The sequence below is a fragment of the Erythrolamprus reginae genome, chromosome 1, assembly GCF_031021105.1.
Source record: "Erythrolamprus reginae isolate rEryReg1 chromosome 1, rEryReg1.hap1, whole genome shotgun sequence".
NCBI lineage: Eukaryota > Metazoa > Chordata > Lepidosauria > Squamata > Dipsadidae > Erythrolamprus > Erythrolamprus reginae.
In genome coordinates, this window is record NC_091950.1 from 44,863,052 (window position 1) to 44,880,336 (window position 17,285).

The 17,285-nt window shown below is 41.3% G+C and overlaps 1 protein-coding gene across 4 annotated transcripts in view; it reads left to right on the plus strand.

Moving 5' to 3' along the window:
* NUDT14 (nudix hydrolase 14) overlaps positions 1-17,285 on the plus strand; it is a 62,031-nt gene that overhangs the window by 17,210 nt on the left and 27,536 nt on the right. For 3 of the 4 annotated variants that reach the window (XM_070750926.1, XM_070750936.1, XM_070750945.1), the window contains exon 2: positions 13,562-13,605. In XM_070750926.1, coding sequence (XP_070607027.1) covers positions 13,562-13,605 — 44 coding nt within the window. Of the gene's footprint in view, positions 1-3,506; positions 3,528-13,561; positions 13,606-17,285 lie in introns of those variants that run through there. The other variant, XM_070750955.1, reaches the window with a different exon arrangement.

A 17,285-nucleotide genomic window follows, 5' to 3' on the forward strand; every position in this document is an offset into this window, starting at 1 on the left:
CTAAAGATCGAGTTTCTACACGATCCTCCAAACCATTTTACTGCCTGTCCGGTCCCCAGGGACTTCGAAAGGAGGTCTCTGTTGGATCAGGAAATTCTCCACCTTTTACAAATCCAGGCGATCGAACCTGTTCAGGACAATTCCAAGGGTACGGGATTCTATTCAAGGGTGTTCCTTGTACCCAAGGCCTCCGGGGGTTGCAGGCTCATCTTGAACCTCAAACGTCTCAACCAGTATATTCTGTATCGACGGTTCAAGATGGCCTCCCTCCGCTCCATCCTGGCCTCTGTTCGGGCAGGGGACCTGCTTACTTCAGTGGATCTAAAGGAGGCCTACCTGCACATTCCCATACACCCGTACCATCGACAATTCCTTCGATTCTGTCTACACAACGTCCATTACCAGTACAGGGCCATGCCCTTTGGCCTATCATCGGCCCCACGTACCTTTACGAAGGTACTGGATGCACTACTGGCCGATCTGCGGTCCCGCCCTATACGGATTCTCGCATATCTGGACGACATCTTACTTCTGTCTCCAACCCGCCAGAGGGCGCACAAGGACTTACGAACCACGATGTCTTGTCTACAGCGTCATGGTTTTACCATCAACACGCCAAAAAGCCATTTGGCTCCTGCCACCAGACTCATTCATCTGGGTGCGGTGATAGATACGGTCTCTCAAAGAGTGTATCTATCCCCGGACAGACAGCACCGCATCTGTTCCCTCATAGCCGGCCTTCAACAGAGCCGAACGGTGCCGTTGTCTTTCCTGTCAAAGGTACTCGGGACCCTGGTATCCTGTGTGGACATTGTTCCTTGGGCCCGTTACCATTATCGACTTCTCCAGTGGACCTTGCTCCCGTTTCAGCGTCGCAGATTGAGTCATACACACCGTCTCACCGTCGTGGGATGCGAGTTACAACACTCCCTCCGCTGGTGGAGATCTGCAGCACTGCGGCAGGGCACTTCCTTCGGACCATGCCATCACACGATCCTCACCACAGACGCCAGTCTGCTGGGGTGGGGGGCTCACATCCAGTCTCAGGTGGCTCAGGGCTTCTGGAGCCCCCAGGAACTATGTCCAATAAACATCAATTTCTTGGAGTTGAGAGCTGTCCGCTTGGCCTTGCTGGCCTTCGCCACCTTACTGGAGGGTCACCACGTCCTTGTACGCACGGACAACGTAGCGACCAGGGCGCATTTAAATCACCAGGGCGGAACGCGCTCTCTCAGGTTGATGGAAGAGACGGTCCTCCTCTTCAACTGGGCGGAGACTCATCTTTCCTCCCTCCATGCAGAGCACATCGCGGGGGAGGACAACAAGCAGGCGGATTGGCTCAGTCGCCAGGAACTGGACCCGGCGGAGTGGCGGCTCGATCCGGACCTGTTCCAGGAAGTCTCGCGTCGGTTCGGGGAACCGGTGGTGGATCTCTTCGCTACCCCCCAGAATACCCAACTCCGGCGGTTCTACTCCCGGTTTCCAACTCCGGGAGCCGAAGGAGTCAATGCATTACATCTTCAGTGGCCAAAGGTCCTACTGTACGCCTTCCCCCCGATTCCACTCATTCCATCAGTGGTAAGGAAGATCCTGTCGGAGGAGGCGGAGGTGATCTTGCTTGCGCCTCATTGGCCTCGGAGACCGTGGTTTGCGGACCTCAGAGAACTGTCCATTTCTCCACCGTGGAGGATACCGGACGACCGGATATGCCTCAGCCAGGGGTTCGTGTACCACCCGGAACCTCAATGGTTTCACTTAACCGCATGGCATTTGAAGGGGACAGGTTGAGGAGCTGTCTCCTTCCCGAGAATGTTATCGCGACTATTCAAGCGGCTCGACGCCCTTCCACAGTCCGAATTTATCAGGCAACATGGGCAGCCTTTCATTCCTTCTGCAATGACAGGAACCTTCGACCACAGGATTCCTCAGTCATCCCTGTCCTGGAATTCTTGCAGAAGGGTTTGGAGAAAGGTTTGGCGCCGAACACGCTAAAACGCCAGGTCGCAGCGCTTGCCACCATTATAAAGCGGGACGATGGGGGACCTCTAACTAGCCACCCTTGGATTAGGGATTTTCTCAGAGGGGCTACCAATACGCATCCCCCTCCTGTTCGTCGTTTTCCCACATGGGACTTGACCTTGGTCCTTCAGGCCCTCACGGGACCACCGTTTGAACCGTTGAGAACTGTTCCACTGCGTTACCTTTCCTTGAAGACGGCCTTTTTGGTGGCGGTCACCTCGGCAAGGCGGGTTTCCGAACTGTCCGCCCTGTCGGTCAGATCAGACTTGTGTCAATTTTATCCAGACAGAGTTTGTTTGCGTCTGGACCCCACCTTTCTCCCAAAGATTAACTCTCACTTTCACAGGGCTCTAGAGCTGGTGTTACCGGACTTCTGTGCTCACGGTACTCACCCTTTAGAGCTTAAATGGCACAAGATAGACGTACGCAGAGCGCTGAAGCTTTACATCAGGCGTACCGGCAGTTCTCGCAAGACTGAGGCTTTGTTTGTTTCGTTTAGTGCTAGCAAACTGGGCCTCAGGGTATCATCTAATACCATCAGCCAGTGGGTGAGACTATGTATAGTTGAGGCATACAAGGCGAGCGCAAGGACTCCACCGAGTGGTATACAGGCTCATTCGACAAGGAGTGCGGCTTCTTCGGCAGCTTGGGCGTCACAAGCCCCCCTTGAAGATATCTGCAGAGCCGCGGCCTGGAGTTCACCCACAACTTTTATTCGCCATTACAAATTGGACACCTTCGCTTCAGCTGAAGCTGCTTTTGGCAGACAGGTACTCCAGAAGGTGTGCGGGGAGGTACCACCCATGGTTCACAATCTCCCTCCCTGAACCTTGGACCTTGGGTATATCCCATGCTGGACTCTCCTTCCAGGAGGCATGGGAGAAGAACCGTTGTACCTACCTGAACGGTCTTCTCGATGCCCTGGAAGGAGAGTCCATACCCTCCCGAAGAACCATGGGAGTTTGGTTGGATGATTCTGTTTCTTATGTTATTATGGTTGTTAATAAAGTTCATTACCTTTACATCTTTTCGTTTTTTAAAACTGGGTACTTGGGGCAGCAAGGGGGCGGTACCTAATTATTATTTATTTATGTTAATTTGAAACTCAGTCCTACCAATAAGACTTGAGCTAAACCCATGCTGGACTCTCCTTCCAGGGCATCGAGAAGACCGTTCAGGTAGGTACAACGGTTCTTTTGATCAATGGAATAATAATCAGATGTGGGTGTGGAAGTTCTTGCCCTATTTAAATAACAGCATTCACTATCAAATTCTGATTTTCACAACATAGGTATGTGAAATGTATCATGGCTTGAACAAAAATTTCTGAGGACCTCTGAAAACAGTTGTTTATACTCACCAGGCTGGAAAACGTTACAAAACTATTTCCAAAGAGTTGGATTTAACTGGTCCATTATCACACAAGATATGTACAAATTGAGAAAATTCTGCACTATTGTTATCCTTCATAGGAATGGTTGACCAACTAAGATCACATCAAGAACAAGGTATGTAATGTTCACAGAGAATCCCAAAATAAATCTAAGAAACTAAGCACCTCTCTTGCATTGGCAAATGTCAGCACTCATGTGATCACTATTCATGAAACACTGAACAACAGTAGTGTGCATGACAAGGCTGCAAGGAGAAAGATGCTACTCTCCAAAAATAGCATTGATACTCTTCTACATTTGCAAAGGCTGCATCGACAAGTCAGAAGTCTATCAGAAGAACGTTCAGTAGATGAAGGAGACCAAGGTACAACTTTTTAGCTTGAATGAAAAGTGTTGTGTTTGGTGAAGGGAAAACATTGCATTCTAAAATAAGAACCTTATCCCATCTGTGAAACGTAGTAGGGGCAGTATTATGATCGGGCTTGCTTTGCTTCATCTGGATCAGTACAGCTACATATAATCAATGGAACTATGAATTCTGATTTATTCTGATTTGTACCAGTAAATTCAGAAAATGTCAAGGTATTTTTCTATGAAGTAAAGCTCAAGAGAAAGTGGATCACGCAGCAAAACAGAAAACCCAAAAGAAATAATTGTATGGTTAAAGCATATGAAAGTTAATGTTTTGGAATGACCACGTTCTGACCTTAAGCCTATATAAATGGTGTGAAACAGAGGTTGGGTCAGACCGGTTCTAAAGAACTGGTACTAATTTGGCGGCCTGGGTCGCTGGAACTGGGAGTGACCCAGGCCTGCCACACCCCATATCGGTTCTCTTGGGGGCACAGTAGGTGGCACCATCTTATTTTTTTATTCTGTGCATGCGCAGAAGCTTTTATTAAGTACTGTGCATGCAAACCTGCCCACTTGACACACAACATGTGTGCACAACGGCATGCATTCCTGAGCAAACCAACAGCAAGAGCAACCATCACACACCCTGATGTGGAAGGACCTAAAGTGGGCAGTTGATATGAGCCCTGAGTTGAAGCTTTTTCTATAAGGAGGAATGTGCGCAAATTCCTCTTGAGTTAATGTGCAGAACTGATCAACAGTTATTGGAAACGTTTAGTTGCAATTACTGACACCCAAGGGTGGAGCACAGCAGTTACTGAAAGTGAAAGTTAACTTTTGCAACACAAATATGTAGCTTTGGATCATATTCACTAATAAATATAAAAATCACCTTTTTGTTAATTTTTTGGCAGAAATACTGGCAATTCAAAATAATTCACATATGTTTTCTCATGTCAGCAACGTGTCTGTTGATCCTCTTTCTTTCCAATAACTTGCTTTGCTGGAAGAAAAAATATGCCTTAGGAAGTCAATTTTCAGTTGCCTCACAACTGTTTGCATAGCACCCTGAACTACCTTGCTTGTAATGCTACAGTGGGGTATGCGTGAGTTTTTGTCATTTTTCTTCTTGTCTGTCGAGCTGTCTGAGATATTTATTGGTTTCAGGTTTGGGTTTGGGGATAGCGCATAGGTTCTGTGTGCTAAGGACTGGATGCATTTGGAGCACTCTCCTGCAGACACTACATGATATGCAAAAGACCCACTTTTGAACCTATGGGGTTCCCGTTGCTGAGAGGATCTACAAACAGTATAAGACAACACAGAGAATAACCAGCTGGATGTTGCAGCAGAGGCAGAAACTGGAGTCTCAGGGGCCTTGCTTTCCACCACAATGCTTGTTTACAGTAATATGTTTATTAAAATACAGTACTTCCTTTTTTATGTCCTTCTTTTCCATGCTCAGTGCATTCTTGTTGGAGCTTTTTTTTTTTGCATGCTGAATACTATAAGAGAAAGTTAGCTTAAGAGATACTGACTGATCCAAACCCATTTAGTAAGTTTCATAGCCGAATGAACACAGTGACTTTAACTATGGTATTTGTGGTATCACATAATAGATGAATGAGCAAAGAAAACATGTTCAGAAATGTTTGTTTTACCTCCTAAGGGTGTAAAAAAAAAACCTTCGCAGAATAAGCCATACAACAATAACCTTATGGATGTGTTTTCTTTATAGTTGCTTGTCAAAATACAAAAGTTCTAAAAGTTAATATAAAAAGTGAATGGATATTGTCAGTTAAAATTATAAGTGACTTGGAAGTGTACACATTTCAGATAATTACATGGGAAGAAATCGTTATTCCCAAGTTTATGGTTTATAATATTTTGTTTAGATTGATCAGTTTAAATTTGGATGAAGATTGAAGTCTGAGCCCATTTTTACACTTACTTATATAGTTGGCTTTGAATGTGGAAACTAAATAACCCTTGAGACATACTGTTTTTCTGAAACTTTCTAGAAAAGGGTTCTACAGTAGTGGTTTGGTTTGGTTTGGTTTCACAGTTTTTACCAATATAAAAATAGAGTTTTATTTCCATTTTTGACTTGGGCCCTGAATCAGAAATTTAAGTAAACCACACTAGAGTAGTAAAAATGATACTAAATCATTAATAGAAACTCTAAAAAAACTAAATAACTAAATGGAAATCAAAATGTGCTGCCTTGCATTGCCTAATGGGTAGTGTTGGGCGAACCGAACTTGCATAGTTCGGGTCCGTGCTGAACTTTGTGGGGTTCGGTATCCTGAACCCAGACTTTTCCAGAAGTCCGTGTTCAGGTTCAACGTTCGCTCGAACACCAAGGGAGGCGGGAGGCGGGGAGGGCTCTGAGGCTCAAGCCGCTGACTCGGCTGGGGGGGACAGGAGGGGTGACTCCAGTCCCGGAGCCTGACCTCCCCTGCAGCGCTTTGCCTCACGCCAGGCCAGAGGGGTGGGGAGGCAGGTTCTGCTGGTCAGCTATTCAGGATCCCAGCCAGCAGCTTCAAGCGGGCAGTGGGCGGGAGAGTGAGGCAGGGAGGGCTCTGACTCAGAGCCCTCCCCACCTCCCCCTCCTGCCCACCACCCACTTGTACCTTCCGGCTGGGATCCTGAAGCACTGGGGGGGAGGTGTCAGGCTCCATCAAGCAGGTAATGGCCGGGAGCCACCGAAATGAGAGAGAACTAGGGGCAGGGATTTTCGGCGGGTCCCAGCCATCGCCCGTTTGATGGAGCCTGACACCCCCCCCCCTCCAGCGCTTCATCTCCCACCGGGCCAGAGGAGTTCGGGTTCGGGTTCAGCGAACCTACCCGAACTTCGACGGCAAATTCGTCCGAACCCGCCGAACCCAAACTTCAACGGGTTCGCCCAACACTAATGGGTAGAGCAAGGATAGAGTGCAGTTAGTGTGTAATCCAAATATCAAAACCATCCGTAACGCTTTGAATTTGCAACAGTGGGAACTGTCTCTCAGCCTGAACAATGAATCATAAATAATTTAGTTGCTATAATGAGATGTATTACTAGTATAATAATTATTTTCAATTTTTCTTATTCAGATTATTCATTGCATGTGTCATATAAATACAAACAGAATAGAACAGGAATGGAACAGGAATGGAATAGAATAGAATTGAATTCTTTATTGGCCAAGTGTGATTGGACACACAAGGAATTTGTCATTGGTTCATAAGCTCCCAGTGTACATAAAAGAAAATATACATTTGTCAGCATGCACTTAAGCTCAAACTGTTATGCAAATATGCATTCCTTGTTCACTCATTTTTGTTGTAAGTGACCTCTGTGGGTGTTTAACCTTGCTACATTGTTTATTAATCATTAGATCCCACCTTTATTTTGTACAACTCATGGTCCTATCTTCTATACACCTCACAGGAATAATCCTGTAATGTGTGGGTTGGGGTGAGAGAGAATGAATGGCCCAAATTCACCTAGCTAACTCTCATGCCGAAGGAGATTGAGAACTGTCATGTCCTCCACCAAACTGGCTCAGTAGAGAACCTAACAGGGAAATGGGATCAAGGAGTCAAGCTCACTTGAAATAGTTTACTTAGTGTAATTATTTGTTTATTATATTTGGAATATGAAAAGATGTCATGCTGATTGGGTTTATATAGTGCACTAAATTAAGTTTGCTTTAATTACAGTTTGCTGAATAAACAAAAACCATTGGGCCCATACAACACACTAACCGCAACCAAGCTATTGCCATCATATACCCTATTCTTAATCCATTTAGTTGAGTGTGTATTGTCTATGCTAAATAACCAAGGTCCTCCAGATCAGAGGTCTACAACCTCTGGTCCATGGACAGCACCAACAAGAGAACCGTTCAAACAAGTGAAGCCCCATCTGTGGGATGCAGCCAGCACATGAAACCACACACACACACACACACACACCCTGCCCCTAGAAAAATCTCTCTCCATGGAACCGGTCCCTGATGCCCAAAAGGTTGGAAGTCTCTTCTTCAGATAATATTATCTTCCATCTGAAAATTGCTGTAATCGAATCTGAAACTTTCTGCATGAGAAATATCCGCTTTGCTACTGGGATGTACCAACCTTCCTCCAAGAAATTCAAAGGGCTTGTATGCCCACTATCCAATTTTACATGTGGATGAATTTTGTTATTGGCGCGAGAAGTTTGTAGTAGATGGCTGAGAAAACAATTTGATTGTTTCTTGTCACAGTTATATTATCTGCAATACAAATATTAATTTGGATCCATCTCCAGCACTGTACTAACTGCAGTACCTTGACTGTCCATATCAAGGCTATGAGAAATAGCTTTTGAATTGTTAATGATTTTATCTTTCACATCAGGAAGCATTGGAAGACTATGCTTTTTATAGGCTGGGTAGAAAAGAGCTTTGATTTACAAATAAATTTGTTTAAACCCAAATGTGCTGCCTCCGATCTTGTGATGCACAATTTATATTTATATTTTTGGTATCACAATACCATATCGCGATTTGGCTTTATATTGCTCCTTAGCAATGTTTAAAGTGGTTGGTATCAGTGAAGGTGAAACTTTGGAGAATTATTTTTCTTTCTCATTATTTTATTTACAAGAAGACAGTTGAAAGATCTGAAAATTCTTATGTAATTAAACAATACAGAGGGGAAAGCATGCAGGGGAAATTTGTGGACAAATGAACTCCATCAAGTTCACATTGACCCAGAGCTACAAAGCATTCAGGGGCATTGCCATAGTCACTCGTTGTGTTAGCTATTGATGGTACATGACAGAAACAGGCATCAATAGTGCAGCAGGCAAAAAAAGAAAAAGCCTCAGTCAAATTAGAACATCCAAGTTAGTCCTGCTTTGCAAACTACATTGGATCTCAAATTAGTTTTCATTAGCTAAAACAGAAAACAGTTCAACAAAATGATGTTTTAGCTAATAGAACCGGGATAGTGCAAGATTTAAGCATTTCATTCTACCCTTAGGCACATAAGCTGTTCCTCAATGTGTTTTTGTTGTTTGTGCTCAACAATTCAACTAGTATAGAGAGGGAGGATATTTTCATGATAACATTTGAAACTGCCTTGCATGGAATCATATCTTTAATCAATTTGGCTAACTAAAGGCAGCTCTCCAGCATATCAGTTCTTTCCTAATTATATTACCTGAAATGCAAATGTTGGCCATAATTAGTAGGAAAGTGATTTCTTCATGCCGCCCCAAATAATTGCTGTATGTTAGGAATAGGAAATTATTTTATATTGCTGATAAAAATTGGATCCATAAAAAAAGAAGTTAGCAGGATCGTAAATACTTGTGCCTCCCTGATGAAAAAGATACTTAACTTTTAAGGTTAGCTTGAAAATTAGGTCTTGCTTTATCTGTGGTATTTAATCCTTTTAATGTAAACTTTCCTAAGGCTTTTCTTCTTTCTTTCTTTCTTTCTTTCTTTCTTTCTTTCTTTCTTTCTTCCTTCCTTCCTTCCTTCCTTTCTTTCTTTCTTTCTTCAATTCTCCTCCGATTGGCTCATCTCCATTAAGTATTGTTCTTTCCTTCTCTTTTCTTCCCATATTTAGACCTGTTGTCCCATCACCATCCTTTTTTTCTTTTCTTTTTTCTGTGTCCCTGCAAAATGTTTTTTCTTGCCACAAAGCTGTCCCTTGGTCTGAGTTTCCAGGCTTGGGGTCCATTCTGAGGATGTTAAGGATCGTTCTCTTGTTTAGTCCTCACAACTAATGGAAATAAAATCTAAATACAGTAGATGGCATGTATATTTGACATTGCTTGCTTTCTGTTATATCATATCATATATAACATACCTGCATTATAGGGCACCTGCCTGAAAAATAAGGCAATATTTCTGCAGCGGGCTTATATTACAGAGGCTTGATACTAGATTCTAGTAACGCTAAGGCTAAAACGAGATTGGGCAGTTTGTGATGTGGTAGGAACCCAATTTAATACAATTACACAAGCTGCAATCTATAATAAGATGTATTTGCTTGGCCGTGGTATGCTATCTAACAATAGGCTATAAATTGTTTTGTTGATCCATATTAAAGATTTAGTGCCTTGCATGAACCCAGCCATTTTAGTTTCAGGTATAAAGCCTGAAGCACAAATGGGCGTTCCAAAGTAGATGAGTAACTACAGATAGTCCTCAAGTTATAAAGAGAAAAAAATTGTTGCTGGGCAAGGGTGTTATTAAGTGAGTTTTACAACCTTTCTTGCCATAGTTAGTTTTCCGATTGCTTATTTATATCCTATGACAATCATTAAGTGTTGTACCTCATGATTCTTGACAAATGTATCTTTTCTTTTATGTACACTGAGATCATGTGCACCAAAGACAAATTCCTTGTGTATCCAATCCAGTGTTTCTCAAATAGTGGGGCGGGCCCCCCTGGGGGGCGCAGAGCGATGCCGGGTGGGAGCGCGTGACCGTGGGGAACATTCTTTTTTTGCCGCAGGGAGTTGTGGAGGGGGGGTTGCACCAAACAGCAGCACACCACAGAGTAGGAGATATGAAGTGCATATCTATTTATTTATTTTTATAAATAAATAGATAAAACAAACCTTTAAGAGACACCATGGAAAATATTTAACAGGGATGAAAAGAAAGGAGAAGAGAGAAGGAGATAATGAGACAAACGTAAGTCTCCTGAAAGCTAAGATGAGGAAATATGACGAAGCGTATGTAGCGCTTGGCTTCACTGTGACTACGAGGAAAGACTGGTATGTTTACTGTGTCTAAAAATGTTGGCAGCAGGCAGCATCTATCCAAATAAATTAAGGCATCACTTAAATACATCACACCTCAATCACGCTGATAAGCTACTTGAATTTTTTCCAGTGAAAATGTGCTGAAATTGCAAACAATCGTCCTGGCAGATAATTGGAGGGGGGCACAAAATAGTTACTTCTTCCTAGAGGGGGGGCGTAACAGAAACAAATTGAGAAACACTGGTCCAATCATACTTGGCCAACAAGAAATTCTATTCTGTTCTGCTCTGCTCTGCTCTCGTTATTAAGTGAATCACTGTAGTTGTTGAGTCAGTAACACAGATAAGTGAATTTGGCCTCCCCGTTGACATTGCATGCCAGAGGTTTGCAAGGGGTATTCACAAGACCCCAGGATACACTACTGTAAATACATACCAGTTGCCAAGCATACAAGTTTTGATCATGTAACCATGGAAACACTGCAAGGGTCAAGCGAAAAACGTCTGTAAGTCACTTTTTTTCAGTGTCGTTGTAACTTCAAATGAATGTTTGTAAGTCAAGGATTACCTGTATTGAGAACACAGACTTCCGTGTCCTTGTCAGGAATGTATTGACTGAATATTTAAAGATACATAAAGAGGTTCCTCTCTGAGAATTCTTTCTTTTCCTTGACAAATGTCAGCATTCAAACATTTCTTTTCCTTGACAAATGTCAGCATTCAAACATTTTTGTGTAGAGCTAGTACTGCAGAGTTAATAGTGTTTGCCTTTGCTACTAACTTTATCTGTATACATGAGACATTAGAAAAACATTCCTCAATCTTTTGACAAGAATAGCAATAGGAGTGGTAGTGGAGCCCCTCACTCTTGCCAATGTCTGCATGGTAAACATTTTGATGGTTACTGATCTGGGACAATGAAGAGAAGCCTTGAAAGACCAAGTTGATTCTCCATTTATTACGTCCTCATTATTTTATAAACATATGAGTTTGTTGAATAGAAGATAAATCATTGTCATTTTGTGTATTACCTGATAAAATCACTATAAGTACGTTAGATTTAATGTGCTGTAAAGTACACAGAGCCTTATAACCATTGGTAACTGTTTGCTTGCTATTAATAATTAGCAGCCTTCATACTGGACGGTCAGTGTGAAGTCGGTATTTGGCACAATAGAAACTTAACTGCACAAAAGCTGATCTGAATTGCATTACACTAGTAGCAAAGACAAAAAGAATATTTTTCATTTCAATCCACAACAACATAACGTAAAATAGAGAAAGTTAATTAAATTGGACAATAGTATTACTGCCGATTAATCATTTTTTAAAAGGAAGTCCTCCACAACTGTTTACTAACTATATATTTTTTTTCAAATATGGGCAGTTATAGGTCCCTTTCTCATTTGGAGATTATCTGTACCTCTTTCAGTCAAGTTTCATCTCTAAATATGAGACCGAGGTAGCAATTGATCATTCTTGCGGATAACCTATGGCAGGAATAGGATGGGCGCTATGCATCCACTCTTGTATTTCTTGATCTGTTGGTGGCTTTCAGTATGGTTGATTATGATATTTTTCTAGATCAGTTCAAAAAATTATGAATGGTGGAACTAAAGTAATTCAATGGGTTTTCTTCCTTCTCCCAGATGTTGGGATTGGCCAATGTAGAGTTTCTCAGCACTCAGTGCTTTCCCCACTCCTGTTTCACATCTACATGAAATAAATGGGTCAGTAAGGGGTGAAACATTCTCAATAGAGAAGAACCTCTAATCACAATCATAATTTGTCCATAACTTTTGGTTGTGACTCGAACCTAATTTTGGAAATTTGGCACTTACAAAAAAAATTGGTGTGGAAGGGGAAATTGGCCAAGAAAAAAAAAAGTGAATTTTTTTGTCGATCCAGATTTGATCGTGGTCAAAAGTGTTCACGACCAGCGGTTCTACTGTACTGTATGCTGATATTAGTTATAGATCTCTGTCCAAACCAAATGATATTGTTGAGATTTTTTCCTTGGTGTCTGGGGGCTGGACGAGGAGGAACAGATTTGAACTCAACATTAGCCCAAGTGGCTGGAAAAAGTTGGTTTTGTCCTTTAAGCTCTTTCTTATCAATGTTACTATCTTGAGGTCCACATGTGTAATATTTTTTTTGTTTCAAGCCTAATTACAGTGTTAAGATGAACTGCCAAAGATCCTATCTGTCCACTGACATGAAAAGAACTACAAATTATCTTAGCCAATGTGAATTCTTTGACTATAAAGAAGGCCATGTCAAAGCATATGTCCTGTGCCGATTTTCAAGAAAGACTTTAAACAGTCATCTAATATAATAGCAATTGCTACCATATTTAGACTTAACTCAGTAGTAGTGCATAGTTGGTCATGGCTAAACTACAAAAAGGTTTGATATTGTATAATGATAGGAAGCCATCAGGAAATCTCAGAACTGCATTCCAGCTTGAACTATTGAAAAAAAATATTCCAAGAAGACAATAGGAAAATCAATTAATAATAATAATAATAATAATAATAATAATAATAATAATAATAATTAGATTTGTGTGCCGCCCTTTTCCGAAGACTCACCGAGAAAAATATACTGCTCAAAAAAAAGAAAGGGAACACTCAAATAACACATCCTAGATCTGAATGAAAAACATATTCTCATTGAATACTTTGTTCTATACAAAGATGAATGTGCACAACAGCATGTGAAATTGATTGTCAATCGGTGTTGCTTTCTAAATGGACAGTTCTATTTCAAAGAAGTTTGATTTACTTGGAGTTATATTGCGTTATTTAAGTGTTCCCTTTATTTTTTTAGCAGTGTATATAGAAGCACCCATAAAGCCTGGTTTTTTCACACCAACTAGTTAGCATATATGCAACTTTTCCATCAGAAGTAGGAAATTTAGAAAAGCTTCCAAAGTAACTTTGGCATTTATAAGTAAAAACGTACTTGAAAGTTGACTGTTGATTTGCATGGGAACAGATTGAACATTAATGTAACCTATTACTTGTTTATTATGCCTTTTTTTTCAGAATGGTATTTCAAAACTTTGGGATTTCATGAGAACACATGACAGGTAAATTTCAAAAAATGCAACTGGTAGGCAACATGCTTTTGCATATTTTTAAATAATTCATTTCTCATTCTCTCTGTTTCACATAATCATATTAATCATTTTGAGATTCCATACATATTTCTATTGCCAACTCTATAAAGTGAACTTATATAACTGTATGTATGTAAAATGAAGTTACGAGCAGATTATGAATTTGTTTTTACTTCTGGGTGTAATCACATGAGAGTATGATTTGCTGGCCATATTTTTACATCCTGGCAATAAATTGTGGAATGCTACAAGGCACTATTTTTGCCCCAGTGTGGCTTACACATGTATACAATCATTGGGGAGAGTCTTCAGGAACTTTAAAGTTAAGCGTACTTTTCCATATCATTTAATCAAAATAGCATAACTTGAATCATTGTCTGAATGCTGTACAATGATGTGGTGGATAAGAGCCCATAAACGGCAACTGAATCTTGAGAAGCGAAACCGATAGATTAAATTGTAGTTCCTCAATGATTTCCATGAGTGGTCCCTACAATATTACCAGTTTCAGGTGGATTATTATGCTTTCGTGGTTGGGAACAAACTGGATGGGTTCATGTACTTGTAATCTCAAATGTAAATAACTGCAGTAGTAGCTGTATTGATATTTGTTTTAAGTATATGCTAACTAATATAACAGCAGTGATGTCCATGCTGCTATTGCTTTAGATCTGATGGAGTGATTATATAATATCTATTGAAACTCCAGAAACATTCTCTGGAGCAGCACCTGTCCTCTGGAATGAAGTTCCTTCTGAGATTTGTCGCCTTTTGAAACAGCCGGGGGGTTTCTCAGCATTCTCCTGAACACGGAACACGGAGGTTCGGCAAAAGTTCGAGGTCGGTGTTCAGGTTCAGGAGGATGCTGAGAGGCCCCGCCGCCCGGCTGTCAGCTTTTCAAAAGAGCCTCGGAGCTGTCGAGCTGGTCAGGAGGCTCAAACAGAGGTGGGGAATCCCAATAGGGAATTCCATGGGCGGAGCTTTGACATCACGAAGATGCCTTACGAACCTCCTCCGGGAACCAATTAAGTTCATAAGACGAGGTATTACTGTGTGTGTATGTGTGTGTGTGTATGTGTGTATATATATATTATTTTATTTAAGTTTTATAATGTTAATGCTTTTGATACAACAATTAAGAAGTTTTGTTTTTGCAAAAATAAATAGACGTACACATCTAGTAAATAACTTTTTTTCAGCTTATTTCTATAAGGCAGATGGAGTGGAAAACACATTTGTTGCTTGAATGAGGTAGGGTGTTAAACTATGGAGGGATGTCAAACTCAATTTCATGGAGGGCCGCATCAGGGTTGTGTTTGACTTCGGGGGCCCAGGGTGGGCGTGGCCAGGCTGAGCAAGACCAGCTTGATGTCCCTTGTGTCAGGGGTGCCTGTGATGGCCCAAGTGCTCTGACAATTAAAATGGGCTCCTGACCTCCATTTTAAGCTGTGACAGCTTCCTGCAGTCCACAGCCAGCAAAAATGGAGCTTGGGGTAACTGCCCACAGCCCTCCTGAGCTCCGTTTTTGCTGGCAGAGGCATTGTGGGCCGGTCCTTTGCTTTTTCTAGAGCGGCCCTATGGGCCATTATCTAAGCACCCCACAGGCCAGATCTGGCCCCTGGACCTTGAGTTTGACACCGCTGGTCTATATTAACTTCTATCTGGGAAGTAAAATATGTTAAAAAATGAGCATATTTTTTTTTAAATTAAAATGTTAAAATCCCTATTGGAAATGACAGAAGCATTTTTTTTAATTATTCATTTAGCCATGGGGTTGAGGTTGTGGGTGGAGTGAGTATATTTGTCCCAGGCTCTCATAGATGTTTTTAATGCCTGGTACAGTGTTCCCTCGATTTCCACGGGGGATGCGTTCTGAGACTGCCCGCGAAAGTCAAATTTCCGCGAAGTAGAGATGCGGAAGTAAATACACCATTTTTGGCTATGGACAGTATCACAAGCCAACCCTTAACACTTTAAACTCCTAAATTACCATTTCCCATTCCCTTAACAACTATTTACTCACCATTATTACTGGTACTCACCAATGAATAGTGATCCTGATATTTATAAACGTAATTATTTATTAACAATAATTATTTTTTTGTTATTTATTTGCAAAAATTATTAGTTTGGCGATGACATATGACGTCATCGGATGGAAAAAAACGTGGTATAGGAAAAAACCGCGAAGTATTTTTTAATTAATATTTTTTGAAAAACCGTGGTATAGGCTATCCGCGAAGTTCGAACCAGCGAAAATTGAGGGAACACTGTATATTCAAAACATTTCCAATTTTCTCCTATCAGGACACAGAAAATGTGAGGCATTCGAATGTTATTGGAACACAGATAACTTAGAATGTTCTGGCAGAATGTTTTGAGTAGAGCTAAAAATCGAAAAATACTCTTTAAGGAACATAAAGCAAAAGCTAGATGCAAACTTGAATAGAGGCTTAGCCTTTGGCACTTAATTCGTTTGCTTAATTCTTCTGTCCGGCCATTCAGAAAAATAAAGCATCAGAATAGCAGCCTAGTTACTCCCTACTAAACCAGCTTGTCAAAGGCATTATGTCAAGATAAATGTAATTGGCTCTTAATTATGCTACCCTCACTGCCTCCACTGGAAGAGCACTCTGAAGCAAGGAAGGCCAGTTCAAAAACATCACTTAAGAAAGAAAAGGACATTTTCTAGGGGTTATCTCTGGAGGATTATAACAAATCATTGAGTTGCTGAAAATGCAGCACCTCACAATGTGGATATAACCATTTTGTAGATTGTTTCTTACATAGAAACATAGAAGACTGACGGCAGAAAAAGACCTCATGGTCCATCTAGTCTGCCCTTATACTATTTCCTGTATTTTATCTTAGGATGGATATATGTTTATCCCAGGCATGTTTAAATTCAGTTACTGTGGATTTACCAACCACGTCTGCTGGAAGTTTGTTCCAAGGATCTACTACTCTTTCAGTGAAATAATATTTCCTCAAGTTGCTTTTGATCTTTCCCCCAACTAACTTCAGATTGTGTCCCCTTGTTCTTGTGTTCACTTTCCTATTAAAAACACTTCCCTCCTGAACCTTATTTAACCCTTTAACATATTCAAATGTTTCGATCATGTCCCCCCTTTTCCTTCTGTCCTCCAGACTATACAGATTGAGTTCATTAAGTCTTTCCTGATACGTTTTATGCTTAAGACCTTCCACCATTCTTGTAGCCCGTCTTTGGACCTGTTCAATTTTGTCAATATCTTTTTGTAGGTGAGGTCTCCAGAACTGAACATAGTATTCCAAATGTGGTCTCACCAGCGCTCTATATAAGGGGATCACAATCTCCCTCTTCCTGCTTGTTATACCTCTAGCTATGCAGCCAAGCATCCTACTTGCTTTTCCTACTGCCCGACCACACTGCTCACCCATTTTGAGACTGTCAGAAATCACTACCCCTAAATCCTTCTCTTCTGAAGTTTTTGCTAACGCAGAACTGCCAATGCAATACTCAGATTGAGGATTCCTTTTCCCCAAGTGCATTATTTTACATTTGGAAACATTAAACTGCAATTTCCATTGCTTTGACCATTTATCTAGTAAAGCTAAATCATTTACCATATTACAGACCCCTCCAGGAATATCAACCCTATTGCACACTT